Source organism: Brugia malayi, assembly GCF_000002995.4.
Source record: "Brugia malayi strain FR3 genome assembly, contig: Bm_v4_ChrX_scaffold_001, whole genome shotgun sequence".
Lineage (NCBI taxonomy): Eukaryota > Metazoa > Nematoda > Chromadorea > Rhabditida > Onchocercidae > Brugia > Brugia malayi.
In genome coordinates this window covers 3007294-3030136 of record NW_025062479.1, presented here as the reverse complement: position 1 = coordinate 3030136, position 22843 = coordinate 3007294, and the positions used below count along the sequence as shown (strand labels likewise).

The 22843-nt window shown below is 29.6% G+C and overlaps 3 protein-coding genes across 3 annotated transcripts; all 3 read right to left on the bottom strand.

Moving 5' to 3' along the window:
* Positions 1-1111: 1111 nt before the first annotated feature.
* On the bottom strand, positions 1112-2402 carry Bm14325 (Uncharacterized protein; the record flags this gene model as incomplete). Its single annotated transcript, XM_043073401.1, has 3 exons — positions 1112-1218; positions 1557-1682; positions 2327-2402. 3 exons carry the CDS (start codon positions 2400-2402, stop codon positions 1112-1114), a joined length of 309 nt encoding a protein of 102 aa, XP_042929335.1.
* Positions 2403-12606: 10204 nt separating this feature from the next.
* On the bottom strand, positions 12607-18439 carry Bm10912 (RNA recognition motif domain containing protein; the record flags this gene model as incomplete). The annotated part of the gene is made up of 14 exons (XM_043073400.1): positions 12607-12640; positions 13909-14046; positions 14147-14263; positions 14427-14540; positions 14769-14915; positions 15251-15316; positions 15412-15503; positions 15852-16019; positions 16250-16388; positions 16670-16794; positions 17016-17088; positions 17431-17572; positions 17764-17877; positions 18151-18439. The coding sequence occupies 14 exons, from the start codon at positions 18437-18439 to the stop codon at positions 12607-12609; spliced, it is 1758 nt and encodes a 585-aa protein (XP_042929334.1).
* A 418-nt stretch (positions 18440-18857) lies between these two features.
* Bma-nap-1 (nucleosome assembly protein 1, putative) lies at positions 18858-21521 on the bottom strand (the record flags this gene model as incomplete). The annotated part of the gene is made up of 8 exons (XM_001896978.2): positions 18858-18890; positions 19265-19417; positions 19639-19816; positions 19978-20117; positions 20296-20469; positions 20625-20714; positions 21104-21189; positions 21392-21521. 8 exons carry the CDS (start codon positions 21519-21521, stop codon positions 18858-18860), a joined length of 984 nt encoding a protein of 327 aa, XP_001897013.1.
* Between the last annotated feature and the right edge of the window lie 1322 nt (positions 21522-22843).

The window sequence follows — 22843 nt, the reverse complement described above, 5'->3', positions numbered from 1 at the left end:
ATTGACATCAGTATTGCTCGCATCATCTATACCAATCAAAAGTTAAAAAAAAAAGGAAACAAAATGGAAAACGATAAAGTCAGAAACATTGATTCTAAAACGATGTTTACTAAATAAATGAAAAAGGAAAAAAAAAAAAAAAAAAAGAAGAAAAAATGGCTCCATGAAAATGTTTAGCCATTTTAATCCATTAAAAATTGGCCAAAAAAAGTTCCATTCAATAAGATGGATCTTTTTCAATTATACTGCACTTTAGCAACTACGAAAAGAATAAGAAAGAAAGGGTTTTTAAAAAAATGAAAATGAAAATAGCAGGAAGGATATAAAGACACAAACTGGAAATGAACAATAAACTAGAATAAAGACGAAAAATAATTTCAAGCTTCCAACATCATTTTACAATTATAGTAATTAGCATCATTCATACTGTGTCATCTTTGAAAAAATAATAAGCCAAAAATTTACTGCAATGAAATATTTATCTGATAAACTGAAGAAACAAAACAAAACAAAACAAAACAAAAAAAAAAAAAATCAGAAATCTCACATAATCACTTGAAATTTCAAACAGTAATTCATTAAAAATACAAAGAGAGCGATTGAAATTTGACGGACATTTCAATAATTAAATTATATTAAATTCTAAAAAATTGTGATTAACAGGTAAAAATAATTAGTGCCGTTTTACACTAAGATCTTATAAACAAATAATAGTATTCAAAATTTCAACCAATTCTTAATTTTGCCTTTTTTCCTACTTTGGGAGTTTTTTTTTTGCTTCTTTATTTAAAAAAAAATAATAAAAGCAAAAATTATCAAATAAAAACTAATAAAAGTGAATGAAAATAATTTCAAGTGCAAATTTCATAAAAACTTTTATATTCCTTTCACTATTGAAACTGCAAAATTTGATACAAATATGAACAATTCAACAATTGTTAATGATAGTTATATTATTTAAAATCTTCGTTGTCTTAGCAACGCGAAATACAATATGAGCATTTTTCTTTTTCACTTTTCATTTATGGCACATTTGTAAAAAAAAAGAGCGAAAAAAAAAAAAAGAAAAGAAGATGAAATGATGCAAGAGTGATCCATGCTGTCCTTTCATTTACTTTGAAGTACATCGAGTGTCATCTTCTAGACAAGTTTGTGATCTCGAAAATGAACTAATGAATTGATTGGTACATGCGAATGAGGATTTTAATTGATAAATGGCTGAAAATGTTTATATTATTTGTCTAAGGCAAAAAAAAAAAAAAATTTTTTTTCTCATCCATGTTATCAACATTTGAATTATTTAATTATAATGTAGTAATTGAAATTATTTTATTCAATCTTCCCATTACAAATATAATTGTTAGAAAGTTAATTCTTTCAAAAGTAAATACAAAAATTTAGTGATGTAAGTGAAAAAAAAAAAGAGTAAATAAATGAAGTGAAATGAGAAGAAATTGTCTCTAACTTTTAAATTTCAAATCCATTAAATATTGTGTATTTGAAATTATAGAAAAGAGAATGAAGAAGAACAAAATGTCACAGTTATAAATGCTAACAATGATCATATTCTTTTTGGGTATGAAATTGTTTCCTTTGCGCTTGTAGCCAATTTTCGTAGCGTATTTCTGTGGATGGATTCCAATAAGTTGCAAATTGTTTTGTAAAATCATTTGATGCGATATCTGCAACAAACTTTCAAAAAATTAATTCTAAAGAATAAAAAATGTACTCATATGCTAAAATTCTTTCTCTTTTTTTTATTTATCATATAATTCTATTAAAATTGAAGCATAAATAACCATATCTTACCGTTTCCTAATTAACGACCATTTTGTTAACTGAAAATGATTGAATGTTATTTAAAATGATAAACATAAAAGATAAAGCGTATAATAATATATCATTTCCTTGATAAAATTTATTTCATTTTAACCGGATTCATTGATGATCCATTACATTTTATATTACATATTTAGGTTAATATATCACGACGTATAGTACTACATTGATTTGCTCTTACAAAAAAACACGGTTAAATTCTTGCTTGATTATCATAACTTAATAAGCTTTAACCAGATATTTCAGAGTTATTCATCATATTCGTTTTGATTTCACAATGCAACTTTTTTTTTTCATCTTACAAACGTAATATTTTAAAAAATATAAATGCTTCAAAAGGAACTTGTTATTTTCTAACAACTGAAAGAATATAAGTTAAAGCTATCTTAAAATTTGTAAAAATTCCATTTTTTATCTTTTTCACTTTTAATTTTAGCAAGAAAGGATGAAAATAGGAAATGAATATATCAAATGAAACTAAACATACTTGAATTAAATGTTGTGGAATGTGTTACAGTAAATCGTTGTTGTTGGTATAAACTTTTATCCGCTGATGAACCCATCAAATGCAACTAAAACTATAATGTAATTATTGAAAACCTTTCGTTATCCAAAAAAAAATATATTTCCATATGATTGGAAATTTCACCACTGTTTCATTCTATTTGTTGCAATAAAACATTTTGTAATTTCCATGAAAAGTTTTATAGAAATAAACAATATAACTTGAAATCAATACTCATATTTTCTTAACATTACTGAAGAAACAAAACATTTTCAAAAACAATAATAAACTTTAAAAAATTTAAGAATTCACTACAACGCATTAAATGATCCACTAATCTAAACTATCATTAACTATATTAATTTAATGGATGAGTTAATTTCATTAAACAGACTATACATTAAATGAACAAACAAAATTGTTTAATGGTCTCATTTTTTTCATGCAATAAAATGAACTTGGAGCAATAATACAACAAAAAAAAAATTCTATTAACTTATCTAATATTTATAAGAGATTGAAAACGGGAAGTTGAGACTTGTCATAAAACTTCCTGCATAAAAAGTGCATCATCTTTAAATTATTCTGACAAATGATTTAAATGATCTACGAAGTGCACACGCTGTAAAATATTTCAAAGTAAAATTTTTTTATATCAAAAATGAATGCATTTTTAATATTTTTAATATGTTTGAAAATTTTTATTAGAGTTTAATGAAAAATCTATCCTTTTCGTTTCTTTTTTCCTCCTTAATTTATTTTTTTTTTTCACCAAAAAATTTTGATATATTATATTGAGATATTAATAATATGCTGACTAAAATGATATTTTATTAACTGTAAGCAATTATAACTTTATTTAAAGTATCTTATCATATATTCATTTATAACATTTATAAAAAATATAGCAGGGTTAAAGTTCAGTGTTATCATTATTGTTACCATTTGAAATTTGAAGAAAAATATCATCAACAAATAAAATTAGTTAAGATACATCGGCAAGTTATATGAAAAAAATAAAACATGCTGAGAGTGCATGCTTATTTTTTTCTTTCTGGTCCAATATTTCTTTTTTTTTTTTTATAAAAAAAAAGGAAAAAAAAAAATTGTAAAAACAATCTGGACATTGTACTTTGATAGACGGACAAAGAGTTAGTAATTCCTTATCCATTAATGGCTTCCTCTCAATTTGTCATCCATATTCATTTTCCGCTCAAAAAGCAAGAAGTATTACTGCATTATGAGACTAATTTTGACATATTTTTTTTTTTTTTGATAAAAATCAAAGCAAATGAAAATAATCGTTGATGACATAATAATGGTAAATTATACTTGGAAGGAGGAAACCAAAAAATTCCGGAAAAAAAATCTAGAATATCTAAAATCATTGAGATTTAGGATTTACAAAAATTTGTATTGTATTTCACAATTTAATTTAAAGTTTTTCATATTTTTTTATCTCAACATAAATAACATTTACAAATACTCAAGCAATGTCTTTCATTCCATTGCTCTCTTTTTTTTTTTTAAGAGAAGAGAAAAAGACGAAAAAAGTAAGAGGGAATTTAATTGTACAGAGAAAAAGTCATTCAATTAAAACTGTGAGGCGAATGAAGCGAAAATCGCAATTATTGTAATTAGCTGTCTCCACAACGAAAAGATAAATAAATGCACAAAGTATAAAAATATGACCACACATCTAAACTATTCAAAAATTTTCAATTTACTTTTGAACACGCTTCACTGAATTGCACTTCCAAAAAAAAAAAAAAAAGAAAAAAAAGGAAAAAAAGCAAAGCAAACATATGAGCTAAAGTTCATGGAGAAAAAACTAAAAATCAGTTGAAAATGAGAAAGAGTTCAGAGAATTAAAGCATTATGTTGGCTTAAAAATTTTACGAATATATCAGAAAAATTTTGTATAAGAAAATGTTTAATTTTCTAAAAGATTAAAGGAAGTAAAAGTAATGTTTGATTTATGATTAGTTATGTTTAGCATTTTGTGCTATTTAATAATGATTAGCATTATGCAGTAGTAATTATTATTATTTTTTTTTTTTTGTTTTATTCTTTTTTTTTTTTAAAAAAAGAGGTGATTTTCAAAAAACGAAAAAAATGATGTCATGTTATATCTACATTTTGAAAAATAAATTTTTCATTTCTTTCAAAAATATTAAATGTTAATACGAATAGCAAAATTTTACTCCAAAATATTAGAGCTACTTTTTTCTAATTCTTCTCAGTAAACACCTCAAAATTTGTCTAGCATTTTCCATTTTCAACAATGAAAACGCAAGAATGATCCAAAAAAAAAGAGTAATAAGTGAAAGTATACTCCATCAATGGTTATATTTCTTTCTCCTTATATTAATCATTTAAGCTTCAATACTTTGTTACAAATATTTCATTTCTAATAGATACTTCTATTCTTATTGCTAATATTTATTGCCTCAACTGAATAATTTCACGCAATGCTTGGATAATTAATGAGAAATTCATTAATTTTAGAAAGATAAAACCTTACATTTCCCTATATCAAACTAATTTCAATAAATTCAAAAAAAAAAAAAAAAACTCCCTTATGTTACACTGATATTACATTAACAATTAATTTTATTAATATTCCTTCACCAATGACAAATGGATGAGATTCCTGGCTTATTTTTTATTTTATTTTATTTTTTATGGTACTAGTTGAAACAGGAAGATTAGACTGTTATCGGTTATGAAGAAAAAGGAAAGAAAGAAACTAAAAGTAAAAATGAAAAGTGACCTTTTATGTATGGCATATTTAGAAAAGGAAGAGAGAAAGTAATCCTTCTTCTTCTGCTTTTTCTTCTTCCTTTTCTCTTATTTTCCTTCTTCTTCCTAGTTTTTTTTTTCTTTTTCCTCTTATTTTTTTTAAAGAGAGAAAAGAAATAAGCAAAAGCACATGGATATTTGAACTTTGACAAATTTAGTATTTTAATAAAATAGTTTATGTTAAGAACAATGCTTTCTATCATTTTCATTTAATTAAAGCATATTTCGTACTCTCATCCAAAACAATTATTAAATAATTCTAATTTTTTGTTCTCATTTAATTTAATTACAAATATCATTGTATTTCATAAAAGATTATTAAATGAATCAACATTTCATTGAAAACAAAAATACATGAAAAAATTATTGACATTTTTGAATTTTTCGCCCATTTTTTCCTCAATTTTTTATCCAATCCATATCTTGAACATTTCAAATTTCATAAAACTCATATAATTTCATCAGTCATCTGTTTGAAAAAAACTAAATAGCAGTGTATAATTGTTTTATAAAAAAAGATAATTAGCATTAGTAATCATTGCGATGAATTCATCAATGCTTTCTTTCGAACTATTTTAAATCATTAATCTAATGATCTTAAAGATAAATCATCAATGATAAAATTATAAATGGTTCTGAATAAATTCATATGTAAATAATATTTTGAGTATTTTATAAAAGGGGCCATATAAAGTAAACATAATCGTCGTTCAGGTTAAAATTTGAAATATTTGTCAATTTCCATCCGACATTCGTTAGATTAACTTAATTTATTGCACTGTAAATATTTGATCATATCTGATCATTGATATCTATCTTAACTCAAAGAAAAAAAATATATGAACAATTCGTTTTTTTTTTTTTTTTTTTCTATTAGTTTTTATTCATTTTGTTATTAACATGGAAATAATAACTCTTTAAATTCTCTTTAATTGTACTTTTATATCATACAGTATTTATTACTACTTATTTTTTCTTCTAATTTGAAGCAAAGGATTGGAAAACTAATTGAAATTTCTAAGACAGATATTGCTATTCATTTCAGATAATAACACAACATGGTGATAAAATTGATGATGGTCACTTCATCTATACTATTTACGATTAATAATTATTTACAAAATTTAAAAAACTTGTTAGCTTAATTAATTAATCGAATTAAAGCTGATAGTTTGAAGAAATTTAAAAGATTATATTAGTTAGAAATCTTTGATATTGAATCAATCATTTTAATACTCGATGTCTTTCTATTCAATTTCTTGTAACACGCTAATATACTACCTAATTATCCAAACATTTTACAAAGAGGATTACGAAAATTTTGGAATGGTAGCAAAATTGCTTTTTTTTTTCTTTTTTTTTTTGTTCTCCCAAAGCACTTTCTAGAAAAACGATAAAGCAAGCGAAGTACAAATAAAATTTTGCACCACAAATCTATATAGACAATAAAAAATTTGATTAAAGTTGAAAAAAGAGAAAATTTCAAGATGAAACTTTAACATAAAATTTTTACATTTGAAGAAAAAATTTTCCATACGTTTGATTCCTTATACGAAAATTCATTTTTAAAACTGGTTACTCACATATGCAATAATAAATAATTGGATAAATGTTCCATCTTAATTATGTCTTCTAATTTTTCTTAGTTAAAGTTTTTAGTTCTTTTTAATGATTAAAAATTAATTTGTCCTTAATTCTAATTAACCTATTGATTAACGCTTTCTTTTTTTTTTTTTGTTTGTGTGTATCATAATGGAAATCATTTTTGCTGTACGATAAATGTGAGATTTACTGGGGTTCATCTATTAAATAACTTAAACTAGACTAAGTCTACTTCGAATTAGACTCATTAAGTGGATGAAGTTAGCCTTGAATTTGCTAATAAGCTTCCTATTCTTTGAACATTAAGTTATTTTGCTCTTTAATTCATTAGAATAATAAGCATTTTCTTTTTTTTTTTTGACTTGTATAATTTTTTTTTTGTTTTTCTTTCAAAATTTGCTTAATAAAATATAATCATTATATTGTTTTGTTTAAAAAATGAAAATTAAAAGAACCTATTATGCTTTGGTTAATAAAAATGTTTTTCAATTATCATGAAAATTTGAAAAATAAAAAATTTTTTCTTTCGGTTGAAAAAATTTCCTTTGCTTTGAAACATTAACAGAATGGTTCCACTTCTGCTAACAATTCAAGTGGTACTTTTGAATATATTTTAAATTGTTAAATGGTTGAGCAAATTTTGTTACAGAAAACATCAAACCATTATTATTCATAATTTTCCTAAACCAATTTCTTATTCATGCTGAAAAATGGAATAAAGCATTATTAGTTCATATGGCATCTAATTTCTGAAGCTAATTCCAATACAGAATAGCTAAATTAATTTCAAATACTGTGAAACTTTTAAAAACATTTTCATACATGCAATTATCATTTAAAAAAATCACAAAGGATTATCAATAATTTACTCTAACATGTTGTTTGAGCAATATTTCATAGACTTTTCTTAACTTACAAAGTTTCATGAGTAATTTCGTGCAATTTTAAAACAGTATATCATATTGTTGAGGATTTCAAAATTGGTAACTTTATGCGTGGATATGAGATAACTTCTGGAAATTTTTTAATGCTTTTGATAATGATTTCTCTTATCTATGCTAATGGTAACTATGCTATATCAACTTCTGCTAATTGTTAATTTCTACTAATTTTTTATAAAATCATTAAAGTTCTTTAAATCTATCCATAATATATGTTACTATTTTTACTTACTTAAAAAACAAAAAAAAAATTTTACAATTTATAGACGAACAGTTTGAAAGTGTATGATGAAGTATGACACACATAATTAATCTACAACAAAAATTCGTTCTACTTATATATTTATACTAAAATTATACCAAAATTTGTAATAAAACTATACCGAAATAATTATCACCTTAAATTTATCAAAATTACTGATTTTTTTTTTCATTCAAATTAAAAGGAAAATTTCTGGAAAGCTAGAATTGATTGAAAAACGGAAATGGATGGCAGGAAATCATTAATGATCTAGTGGGAATGTTTCATAAAATGTCGTATTATTTTTGATTGTTTAATTTGTTCACAAAGTTTATTCTCAGTAGTTTTAGAAATTTCTAGCATAAAGAATGAGTTTCAGAGAAGTATCTGAAAAAAAGTAGTGTTGATCTAATTTATGTATTATTGATCTATTTAAATATCCATTTATCATTAAATCATTTAGATGAAGTTTAGAAAATGTGAAAAATCATACTGGATTTCAATTTTTCTTGTATGACTTATGAATTTTAACTGATTATGAATTTGAACTTATTAATAAGGATATGTCCAATACACTGAACCAAGCAGATGACAATAACCAGTTGTAGTAGGTGAACGATCTTTCAACGCAGCTAAATTGTATGAAATTATTACTTATATCCATACTTTCATACTTGTCATTAAATTCTTTCTTAATAAAACAGAAAAAAGTAGTGGAAAAAAGTAATATTGAAATATAATTTTAAAGTTTTAAAATAAATTGAAATAGTTGAAGTAACTGCAATCATTTGTCAAGTTTACAACAGTAAGTTATCATTTATATCTTCTTGTGATCACTTATCACAAAATTAGATCATTATGCTACCAGAACATTTTGCCGCGGTAAGAAAGAATACTTCCTAAAAGATTACTGTATGGATCTTACAGGTCATCAAGTAATATGAACCATATGGAAATTCAATTCAGAATTCAATTAACTGATTGTATTACGAAGATCTTTTTAGAACAACATTAGAAAATGTTCATTTAATAAATAGAAAGTAACATTCTGAAATTTTCATTTATTATTCAATAACTCATAAAAAAAAAAAAGTGGGCACTTGGAGAGTAAGATCGACCTGATGTGTAGACATTAAATTTAATAACATTCATTGAAGTTTAACTTTTCTGCCATAGCATTCATAATTATGATATATTATTTGAGATATGTGCAATATGAAAATATTTGCATTATACTCATTACCTCACTTAATGTGCTTAAATAGAAGATGCTAAAAGTTGATTATAATTCAACATAATTCCACTTTTTCCTCTTCTCTTTTTTTTTTTTTTTTTTTTTAACAAAAATTTTGCACTTTAAATATGTTGTACTAATTGCTTCTATAATTATTAGGAAAAGGTTTTCACTGGCCGATTAATCGTGCTGTAATTTTTATTCAGTTTACTCAATTCTTTTCTCCAATCAGTCCCATATAGAAAACAAAATGATTAGCAATTTTGATAAATACTAAACAAACATTTGAATATTCAAAAATATTAACTATAAAATAATTAATGGGTAGATGGAAGAAGATGATGCACTTCGTTTGACTGATATGTCACTGATAATTCCATGGTAGATTTGATTTTCTTACGGATAGTCAGTTATCTGTCAAGTCATAAGATTCAATTACGTCACTATTTGCTAAAAGATATTTTGTACTGACCATATTTATTCGATTTTTTAATGAGATTTGAAATTAAAAATTCATCTTTTCGATATTTGTTTTTTTACAAATCATTAAGTTGCGAAGGATATTTGTTCATTAAAAGTTAATTTGGAAATGCCTTTCAAATTAAAAAGAGATCTCAAACATACTTGTTTATAACTCGATTAAGCAGAATGCTAAATTACTATTTTTTTTTTTTTAAATATTATAAACTTGAAAAAAAAATTTGCAACTTGTCAAGTTTTGTAAAATTACAAAACTTTGAAATATTTCGATGAAAAGAGTATATTAATGGATCAAAGATGAAACCCGCAAATTAATGTTTAAATTATCAGACATTCTTCTGACAAAAGTCATTCCGGCATTTCATATGGGAATTGTTTCAATTACTTAGTAACAACAAACATGCATGTTCATTTTCATTTTTATCGTAAATCAACTTTATGCATGCATTCCCTTCTTCACTTACTCATCACAAATAAACCATAATTTTTTTTTTCAAATGAATAAACTGATGATTACATGAATTAACCAAAAGATAGTCATAATGTCAATCGTGATTTTTTGAATCATTTTTTGTTAACTAATAACTTTCAATTACTTTTCCAGAAAAACAATAAGTTTTCCATTTATTTATTAATCCCAAAATTTGTAGTTGTAAACTCATGCAGTGTTATGTATGAAATATCCGCTTATTTTTATTTCATATTGTTAGAACAATATATTCTATAATATATCGTGTTTATAGCAGAATTATTTCAGACATAAGCACAAGTTGTCGCAAAATTTTAGAGTAAAATCTAAAATATTAAAATATATAAATATATATATCGAGTAAAAAAGTAAAAAAAAAATTAAAATAAAAAGAATTAAGGTAAGAAATATGGTTGATGAACCCTTCGCAAATAATGCTTATACATAAATTCTTTGTTTTAAGTATGCACATACTGTAAACCCTTTCTACATTGTACCCTAATTGGTATTTAAACCTTAAATTACCTCCCCTTTTCCATTTTTACATTATGACCTGTCACTATCTTTGAAACCCAACAAAGAATTTATCATCACCACTCCTAGTTCAACAATATATATATATATATATGTTGCGCTAAAACAATTGCAATCAACCAAAAAGGGATCACTTCCACTTGTAATCAGCTCAATTTGTACCTCAATTTTTATAAATTTATTATATTGTTGCTTCTGTTAATAAAGGAAATATTATATTCCTGTGTTATTCCAAATTTTACATATACATCAAATAAATCACTCCAGATCAGTAAACTCTCGATTACTGATCTGGAGAGACAAATACTTTTTTTTTACTACACAAATACATGGACAAAAGCGCCAGATTTGCCACAATGTAATCATGCAGGTGTATTCCAGAAATTCTCATTGTTTCATTGTTATTTCAAAGAAACGCATGAATTTGTGACCATTTCTTTCTTACTTATCAATTCATTTGCATAAAAAGTAGGTTATCAATAATCAATAATCCCCCAAATGATTATGTATAGTAATTTGCACTGAATCATTCACGCAAACAATCAACATTATCTAGAATGTAATTTATAACATACCTGAGGTTTACCATATTTGTTTCAGTTAAAGGACCATACTTCTATCAAAAACCGAATGTGTCTCGTTTATACTGGTTTCGAAAACACCTGATTTCAGGGCGTGTTAAATACCACAGTTTGAGAGAATAAACTTAAATTGAACTGTTTACAATTACGAACAGGGTTGAGTTCGAACCTTTTTAATAAGTGATCGGTATGGCCTTAACTGAACTCTAAAAGTGATGCACAGAATATTCTCCAACGAATCCTATAAGATGTAATAATTGTAACTGCCCCATTTTTATACATTTACATAGTCAACTTCCAGCATTCAATAACTTGTAATAAATAATTCAGAGACGAGATTTCGGTACCAAATAATGAATAGATTAGAATAATATTGCACGGAACTTTCACTTTTTTAATTCAGATTCAGATTATTGAAGACCTAAAAAAAGCATACAAGTTCTTCAAAAACAATATAAAACCTTTCCGCATTATCAAATGTTAAACAGCAATTTGCAATTAAAACCATGTCACAGCAGAAATTTGCTTCAGCAGTAACTCATGCTTCACTGCGAAGAAATCCAACATGAATGGGCAAAAAAGCTTTGTCTTGTAAAATTACTCATCACGTTGTTTACAAATCTTCACATTTCTCTTTCTTTATATTCACAAATCAAATGCGACTGTACAGCCCAGCATGTTCATGGGAAAAATGATAGAATACTGACCAATCAATCCCATATACCCAGTTGTTTGGATGAGGAAGATGCAAAGCTAAATAATAAACCCTTCAACTAATGAATTAAATAGAAAACATTAATTAAACAGTTAAATGTTACATGCCTCTCCGGAAGTTTTCAACTAATGCATATCCTCGTCAACAAGGCTTTTTTTCTGTTTTACATGCATCAGTACTGGATGTTACATATCTACCACTGCGTCTGACAATAGTATTCCGCATCAAATCCGACCATGCACAGCATCTCAAACTCTCCAAAATATTTTCAAATTACTAACGGTATCCTATATATGTTTTCCAAAACTGCTTTCGAATTCCACGTCCAACTTCTGCTTTACTTTCGTTTGCACAATCAGACACACTTGTAATTACGTTAGTATATTTTATAGTGCAATCTTATCAACATATAGCTCGTACATTAACAACTCTTCTTTAATTACTCTGTAACCACTCAAATTTCTGAACAAACGGAAAAAGCAAATTAAATCAGCAACGCAAAAAATTTTAACCTCTTAAATACCGGACACAAAAAGATTTCTTTTGCTGGCATGACCTGAACAGAAAAATAAAGTTTTGGTTTCAAAATATGGAGCAAATTGAAAAACAACATCAATAGAGACTTAAGGAAAAATCACTGCCTGCATGGAATGGTAGGACGAATCAACGGCGATCACTGTATCGATTACTGCCACTCCTGAAAGAGTCCATCACCAGAAATACTGAAGCTGACAATATGAAAGAAATGAGCTTACCTTTACTGGATTCCCCTTGGAACACATTACTAAGCATCAGAACAGTGCAGATTTCACAGCACGTAGTCCCCATGCAATACGTACTGTTTTGTTTACTGATCCCAGCCCAATAAAACACAAAAATAACGAGCTTTCAGAAAATGTTTTTTAAACTCTAATAAACAGATGAACCACTAGCAGTTTGATAAACATGATGTTGGTAGACAAATGGACCAGTGACGATTCGATATGCAGAGTCTCATTTGATATGATGTTATTTTGGGGGCAACATCTGACCGGCACTTGAGAAACAACTCCAATGTCGCACTGGCTAATTTTAAGTAAAATTAGTTTACAATTCTGAACATCACGACACGTACCACTTAAATGATTTTAAAGCCCACAGAGAAACAATGCCAGAAACCACAAACAACCAAATCACATTACAGCATTACCGGCAAAAAGACTAAAAACGGCCTTCATAATCCGAAAATCTCGAAGACAAAAAAGGAACGTACTGAGGAGCAGGACCCAGAAATACAAGTGCGCAAAATCGGACTTACCACTTGTAGTAGTACAATGCCCAATATTTCATTTAAAAGAATATCTTGTGATGTAACCACCAATATTATTCATCGCGGAATCCAGCAATTTACACAATCAAATGTAGCCGATTTTGTCAAAGCTACCAGTATCCGCCCACCGTACAACTGTTAACCGAATCATCTACGTATGAGTAGTACCAAAATTTGGCTTGGCCGGCAGAAGCCGTAAGTGAGGATAACTCATTTCACTCGTACCCGAACACCAGTGTGCATAGTTCGGCCAATGCAGAACGGACCGGTTTATACATAAGCAATGCTTTCTTTCCTTTCATTTAAGAGAGACTGAGTACTGGAATATAAAGAAAAATGAATTTTAGAAACTTTCGACATAACCAGTTGACAGCTTGAAAGTGGCATGAAGTTTTATTGGTTTACTTATAATCCCCATCAGCTCATTAGCGGCAGTAGTTTCGTTTCTTAGAATAAACGAAACCTTTCAAAACAAACATACTTCATTGTGTTCAGATTGAAATCACGGAGATATACATACCATAAGACACGAAGTGTGTTTTGAAATCAAAATAGGGATGAAGATAGTCATGACATAAAATGCAGGAAGACGTTAATTCTTTTGGATTCAATCTGATGCACAATCCTGAACACGATTCATCGATCAAAAATCCTACCTTCGATCACTACCATTTCCGCTGCCACTGTAACTGCTTCGATAACCGCCTCCACCATACGAGCGAGAACTTCCTGATCGTCCTCCGTAACCTCCTCCACCATATCCACCGCCCCTACTACCATATCCACCATATGAACTAAAATATGAATTATACAGCCAACAGCGGAATAAACGAATTTCAAACAATTACATAGTGTAAGAGAAAGTTGTAGAAAAAAATTAGGAAAAATACAAACCGTGGACCACCACCTCCTCGATAACCGCCACCACCATAGCGACGAGGTGGACCACGTTCACCTGGTTTTCTTGGTGGATGAGCTGTAGCCACCTTAATCTTGTTTCTGCCAATGTACCTGCATATCGGTAACAGTTGGTAACATAGACTAATTGCATTACATCTTCAAACCTCAAATTATTCTCCACACCCAAAATTTTTTGATGTAAAATACAACTTCATCGTACTTCAGGCTCTATGTAATAATTAATATCAAATCAATCATCTATGAATTTACGCACGCATTATTCATCTCTTTCAGCGCATCAACAGCATCTTCCTTCGCTTTGAATGTCACAAAAGCAAACAGCGGTGGATAAGACGCTAACCAAACATTATCGATGTCGCCAAATTTGCTAAATAACTTCATCAATATAGAAAACTTATTTTATGAACTATATAACAGTTTACAAAAATCACCAGAGAATAACGTTCCCAAATCTATTTGATGGTATATCAAGAAGAAATGTGAAAATACCACAATCTTACCCAAAATTATAGTCTTAAAAACATGGTTCAGGTGTGAATAAACCAACGCGTCCATAATACCAGTTTCCCAAAAGAAAAAAGGTTCGAAGAAATACCCGAATGCATCTTTCAGATCGTCTTTTCTCAAACTCTCATCGAAGTTACATATATGAAGCCGACCAAGCTGCTCAGCGGCACGATCAACTGATCTTGAACGGCTACGACGACGAGGTGGTGTATTGCTACGTGAGTCAGATCGTTCACTGGAAGTATGGTATGTGAAAACCAAAAATTATAAGGCTATAAGCCTCCACCAAAAAACGACTTCGCTTTGATTTGCGCAACTTTAACCAGATTTATTTTAGGTTAAAACTTTAAAACATTTGGTTTCTTCAGCGCAAATAAATTATCGCACTAATCCTGATAGCGTATATATACATACCAAAGAGGAAGAATTGAGATATGAGATCCCCCATGAAATAAACGCTAAAAAGTTATCATGAATCATGAGATCATCGAATACGTTTCTCGAATAACTCTCTCAACTGCTGATTTTCCAAGCACTTTCTTCTTTCCTTTTATCAACGAACAAACAGACCTTCTAGGAGAATGACTTTTTGATCGATGACGATCGCTTCCAGATGACGACATTGTTAGGACCACTCTGCAAATAAAAAGCTCACCTTGATCTCAACAAACCCACTTACGTCCATGCTGCAGTCAACCCAAACACCATTAACCTAGCAACTAAAAATTCACAAACCCTCAACACCACCACGTGACAGCGCACCTCCACAACGCAAACCAACGCATCGCCTAAATATGTTAACTCCAGGTCCAGAATCAATTCGCTAAAAGCAGTACTAATCAGTCGTCTATTGAAGCACTCTAATCACGAAACTCTATCCACACAACACTACTGCTAAGGGAGATTGACAGTTTTAATTGCATGTGGAAAATATGGATTGGTGAGGAAACTTTCATTAACAAGAATCTGTACCCATTAGATTTTTTTTATCGATTCCTTTTTTAAAAAAAAGGGAAAAAACCCAAAACGAAGTCAATCCAGACAAAATACACAACTGTAATGCGAACAAAAACATTGATCCCATACAAATTCATCTTTGTCACGTCATATTTGCCTCTTGATAATTCCTGTGGCTACACTTGCGTGCTAAAACAGTATCACTCTTCTTTACTGCCTTCCGCAGCTGCTCAATAATGCGAATTATGGGCATCACATTAAACGGGGCATCACCCGAATTTTGCAAACGTATACAAGAAGCTCGTAAGTTCTCGAAACATTTCACAATTTGCTGATCGCCTGATTCTTCTTCACTTGGTTCAGGCACCATCAGACATACTTCCTATAACATCATCCTAATTATTCTTTCATTTGATGACAGGTCCATCAATCTAATAAATCTTTTAGAATTATCGAAGTTCTATGTATAAAACAGAATTGAAATGCCCAAATATTAACATAAATATGCATAATTCCACCTAACTCAATAACAAAATATTTAAGTTCTGGTGCCCCATGATTAATCCATTTACTGCCTCTAAGATCAAAAAAAAAGAAAAAAAAATTAGAGACTCTTTCGATCTTGGAGAATGTATAGGAGGTAGTGACGGGTAAATCTCCATGCAGTTGTTGAATGCAAAGAGTTAGACCATCACCGGAAGAAATCGTTTTGCTCCGAATAAACCGAGTTTTCTTGTTTCTTTCATTACATCTTAAGATGATAGGAAGTATCAACGAAATGCAATCAAATCATGCTTTCTAAAAATCTCCCATAATTTGTAGACTAAACTAACTGAAGGTGCTGAATACAAAACAGCGGTAAAAAAATTCAATTTTCTAAACAAATATATTCCATTTTACTCCAAATTTTCAATTTGCCTCCCGAATGAAAATCTATTAAAACAAAGCATACGTTCGCGTTTAGGAGTCAGTACTATCATATGCACCAAGCAAGTCCGTTATTGTCACTCAGAATCACATGAAGAAACATACTGCAAACACGAAAAACTGCTATACTGTTGCTTATCGTCATCCTTCTGTTGTTTGATCAGCATTTTGAGGAGACGCAATACAAAGGGTACAGCGGCAAATTCTGAATAGAGCCAATCCAGAATTACCTGTGCAAATTTTTGAATAAAAGCAGAACAATAAGATATAGTAAATAACAACAGCCTATGCCAGTGATTTCAAAATATGTGGTTAATTTCAAAATAGGTGGCTACAAAAAAAAAAAAAAAAAAAAAAAAAAAAAAAAACGAATTCATTTTCGTAAAAATCTTCCTTTACTGAAAAAGGATAATAAATTAAATAAGGTAGATACTAGAACTGAATACCATACCTTATGGTCATAAGCGATTGAAAATAAAGTGTGCCGGAACAACCGCATGGCTTTAAGCTGAGGTGGTGTGTCACTAAAATTTAAGAGTAATTAATTCCTTTAATTAATTTGCTGATGTTCAAGTCATTCTGCTATCAAACTAGTTTTTTCAAACGAAATCACCTCTCTGAAATATCAACTTCAGTTAAGTTTTACTTCAGCCAGATTCTGTCTAATTTATTTTCATTTTCAAATTGCATGAATTCCCCCAAGCACTGACTCTAATAAAATAGTTTTTTCAAGTCATAAGCAAGAGAAACTTGTTCACTGCGTACTGAACGGCAAACTAAAACGCATCACACCACAAATTGCATCATTGTCCATTACACGAATCAGTATCGCTAAAAAATCTTTTGTATCAATTTTAGAAATTTACATTTCAGCAGTTTCCATACGCAAGAATGCAACAGCAGTAGAAAGGCATCTTTCATCCTGCGTCAATAAGGCTATTGACAAACAACTATGCTGTGGAATCAATCGAGTCGAAGTTTTTAATAAATCCTGAATTTCACTAGTATCTGAAAACAAGTGGCTATCAAACGAATATAGAAATGTCATCAATTTCTTTCAAAAAAAAAAATCGCAATGAAAAGCAGTTTAAAGAATTTGTAAAGCTCTCATTTCTGCAGCTATTTTTGTGTAAATGGACGACTAATCCCAGTAAAATAAACACAAACTGCCACAAATAAAACGCAAAGTTCACACTAACTGCATATATTGATAACAAGTGCAGCTGCATGCCAACAGCAACTGAGGAACACTATTGCATTATTCAGTGGATTTGTTTTAAGGCATAACTGTTCACCACCAAACCATACGGTGTCTATAAAATGAGATCATAATATAAAAATTATAGATACGAATATCTAAGACAGATGAAATCATTATTATATTTTGATTCCAGCGAGTGGAATAATACATTATAACCATTATCTAACAGCGATCAGTTTAACAAGCTACAGAAAGATTCAAATGACATGCAGGGTTTTAACATAAGACAATTTTACCAGCGGTACAAAAGGTGTAGTCCAAAAAGGGAACCTCAACAGAAATGCTAAGAAAATTTAAAAGTAATAGACAGAAAATGGACACATACCGGCACTGAAACAAATTTCCAACACAATATCTTTCAAAATGCCAAATACGGAAACTACGTGATGCGTCTCCTCACCCAAATGTTTATAACCAAAACAGCTTTTCTGCCACAAGCTAATAAGGAAACATTCAACGATAGAAAAAAAACGACGACGCACTGCACAATCCGGAAGCGAATAAAGTGAGCGGTCAAGCAAGACCCCATTCCTCGACAGAGTTGCTAGATCCGGATTATCAATATTTACATGGGATAATCTATCCAGAATTTTCAGAGCTTTCACTTCGTCCATTGCATCTTTACCTGTTTCTCATGAATACATCAATACCATAACGATAACTAATACATTAGGCCAATACTGATAACTGTACCGCATAAGTTCATAAATTAAGTCCTTCAGATCCGCAATTCAGCAACTTATAAAACCCCCCATACTACCAAAATACTCTTAGGGAATCAAAACATCGCATCAAGTATTCCAATTTTCATAGTTCTGAGTACCGTATGCCAAAAACACAAACAGTAGTGAATGTTATCAAATGCACAACGAAGGATTTTAATAAATCTCTTTCTTTTAAACACAATGGAATACATTCATCAAAAAATTTCACAGTTGCAAACACTTCATCAAAAATATTAAAACGGAGCAAAACAATTTGACAGTACAGCATTGAGTAATTTTATTAAGCAGATAGTTCCGACGACAGAATTTATGCATTATCACTTTCGTCAAACAGTTCCGTCTGAAACAATCACCTGTTTAAAAAATTTGCAACAATGAATATTCTTAAAAAACTGGATATGATCAAAATAATTTCCGCTAAATCCAATGTTACAACAAGGTGCAGGAAAACTGAAACATAATAGTTCTCTTGATCCAGAGGAAAATGAAGTTAATGCAGAAATTTATTCGGAGGAGTGTGGTTGTGGTACCGGTTATGTACTACTAAATACATAAAATAATGATTATTAATGAGCCAGTGTTGATGGCAGGTTAAAAAACTACCTACAACAACAGAATAGGCTGCAAGGGATGGTTCTGGAAGCGCACATTTAGTATGAACCCAACCACATTAAATTTTAGATCGCTATGAATGATATATTTCAAACAAAGAACCTCATCTTCATCTTCATCCGCATCATAATCGAAAATTTCATTTTCATCCATTGCTTCCTTTGTGTAAAACAGCACTGCTCTAGGCACAATTTGGTCACGGAATAGCTGACCAATCTCAAAATCAGCTTGCAACAGTTCCTGAGTTTCAATGTCCTGAAATTAAAGATTAATGAACCAGAAGGAGCAGGAAGCTGTCACTAATAGTTCATAACCTGAATTTATCACCGTAGTTCGCTCAACAACCTTCTATATTCTGTTACAGTGAATGCCTATATCGTAACCCATAAAATGTTTGATTTTCGAATAAACTAAAAATGTCTGAAAATACATTAATATAAAAAAAAAAAAAAAAAACGAAGCACGATTATACTAACATCATCATTTCCACTGATTTCATTCTTATTTTCCATGAGTGGAGGGTCGAAGAAGTTGAAGAAAGAGTCAGCTTTCACAGTTTTCGTAATGAAACGACCAGCAGCGCTGCCTTTCTTCTGCTTTTTCTTAATAATTTTCTTTGTAACGTTTTTTCCCTCTTTCCAATCTATTTCGGTACTGTAAATATAGCATATAAAATTAACAATGGCATTCTAAAATACTGCAACTTTTGGTAAGATGACATATATATGCCTCCCAACTAGCAGTTTAGCGATTTTCTCGGCCAGGTTGCACCATAGATAAATACTGACCATTAGGAAAAATCAAATATAACTTACCCTTTAGCATTAATTATTACTGGACCATCGTAATCAAAAATATCGTCTTCATCCGGAGCAACTTGTAGGGTATAAAATTTCTTCAACTCTGTCTGAGTGAAATATTCATTGGGTTCGAAATGGAATGTCAGGGTATATGACTAAAAAGTTCATCCAATAAAAACCACAGATGTCTAAAACCCAACATATACCAAACAACAAACATTTCCACAAAACTTCAATTACACCTTGCAATACCCACTTCGCTACCCAGAAAAAAATGCCAAATTAGAATCTTATCGATGACCACACACTTTAATATTCATGATGAAATCTTACATCCGGGTTAGCCTGAACGTCACATGTTATGTCAATGAGATGTTGAAGTACTGGTTCATCATGTTCATGGATCATCTCACAAACGTGATCTACATTTTTAAGCAGGTGCAACCAAAAATTTGGAACACCTTTTGTTGGCTGGTTAGGCTCCGGGGCTGATGCTTTTTCCATTTGCTGAAAATAAATCCAAAAACATCCCAAGGACAACAAATAAAGATATTTATAAAATAATTTGCATTTTAATTTTTTTAAAATAGGATCCATTTTCAAAAGTGTCTATTTTTAAAACAGGCACTTTTAAAAGATGATCTGCAAAACTGAATAGTCACCTCGATTTCTTCCTTTGTATAACCATGAAGAATCGGATAATTAGTCTCGTCATCAGTGGGTTCATATGTACCCGTTATAATCGCTTTTCTCTGTAAGGATAAATAAAATAAACCCCAAGTATTGTGGTCCATCGGTCGTCAAAGGAGGCTGTATCGCTCTTTAAAACCTTTAAAGTTCATCAAATCTATTGAACTTATTCTAATCTAAAATAACATGTAACAAGCTCAACCCACTGTTGCAGAAACATGAACAATTAAAACCAGCAGTATACAGTATGCAAATTATCTCACTATCTGTATGAAAGGGGAGTGGTGAACAGCAAATCACTAAGCATCATTGTGCACATTCCTGCGGTTGTGCTGTGGCAAAACTATCAGTCCTCCTGAGACTGCTAACAATCTGATAACTTTTGTTATCGATTTATTTCAAGACCAATGATTGTAATAGAGAAGACCAAACAGAAAAAAGAACAATTTACCTTAACATGCAAAGCATTGAACATAGGAGCAAATTCTACCTCTAACTGATGCACACGTTCATAGAAATGAGCTTCAACATTAATACCTAAACAGAGCCTCAATAATATTCGAAATAATCACTTCATGACCTGCATTCATGATTTATTATCCCTCATCACTGTTAACTTCTCAAAATCTTCACTTTTTTGCTTACTTCAGAATTTTTTTATTGATTTCCATCTCCACACCATTCTACATAAAAGCCAAGTAAATGTGTGAATGAAAAATACGATGAAATATACACAAACCCTCGACTTGCAATTTCTTCAATGCTTGAACTCGTCGTTTAATGCTTTTAGGAAGAGCACTGATAAATTCCTTGCCTTCCACATCATAACCATTTGGTTTGGTTAATTCACCAACATCCTTCGACTCCATCCCCTTACACTAAAATCTCCTTAAATCGATCCCAAAAATCCGCACTTAATTTTAGTCTCAACCAACCACCACGTCAAACCTCACCACAACTACAATAATAACCAAATTAGACCTATCCCACCTTCATATACCATCCGCCTAAACGTTAACGCGGCCACACTTAAATTCACGCACCCAGTGTGAAACTAAACAAGCTCTGACTAAACATCAATTTACATTTACGCAAATAGTATATGCCATTACTTGGTTTAGCTATGAGTTTTTCGGTTTGGTGCTGGCTGGTAGTTTTTATAGATACCCGTAGCAAAGCCCTATCTACCTAACTGTTTTTACCTAGAACTTAGTTTTGATCTTATAATTTCTTTATTCTTTGTTATAGTTTTTGGAGCCATTTGTATTTCTCAATGCCGAACTGATGGAATTTCGCATAAAAGTGTTGCACAGAGGAAATTATTTATGTTTATGATTTTCAATGGAAAATTTATATTTAACCCTTTTATTGCCGTTTGTAATTATGTGGCTTATATGGTGCAATTAATTTGCTTTCATTTTATTTTATTTTTCTGGTATATTACGAAGTGATAGAGCTAAATGACATTTTTATTGTCCATAGTTTCATTACATTAATTGACTAAAATTTCTAATTTAATCCATGCAAAGTATTGTAGATTATGACCATACATTAGCATCTAGTCTTCAACTATCATTTCTGTGAAACAAAGTTTCTTCTTTATCTCTTTTTTTTTCTTATTTTGCTTTGTTTTGTGTTGATTTCAATTACCTTAAATGTAGTGAAGTGTAAGTATTTCTATCCTCTAATATTATAATTTCTTATAGTTTCTCAAGTTTTTCAGTTAAAATAGTCATTTCATCCGTTCAAATGCATCTAATTCTTTCATTTTAATTGATACAATACCGCACGAAATTATTGATGTAAATTTATCAACTTGAAAATACAAATGAAATGAGAATATAAAAAGAAACCTGGTTAATAAATGTTTGAGACAAATAACAATGTTAACATCAATTATTCTTCTTGTAGAGTAATATTTTTTCTTCCGAACAGAAAAGTAAGGACAGATAATTATAGTTATTGCTTATTGTGCTAATTAAAAATTTTGTTTAAATTACTGCAATAAAAAAGTCAGTCAATTGATATAAAACGTTCAGAATCGCTTTTTACTTACAAGATAAACAGTAATTATATGTGTTTGAGATTCTTCCTTTTTTTTGGATATTTTTTTAAAAAGAAGAAAAATGATTTATGATTTTACAAAAATTTATAGACCTAAAGATAAATCATGACAATTTGACAATGTTGC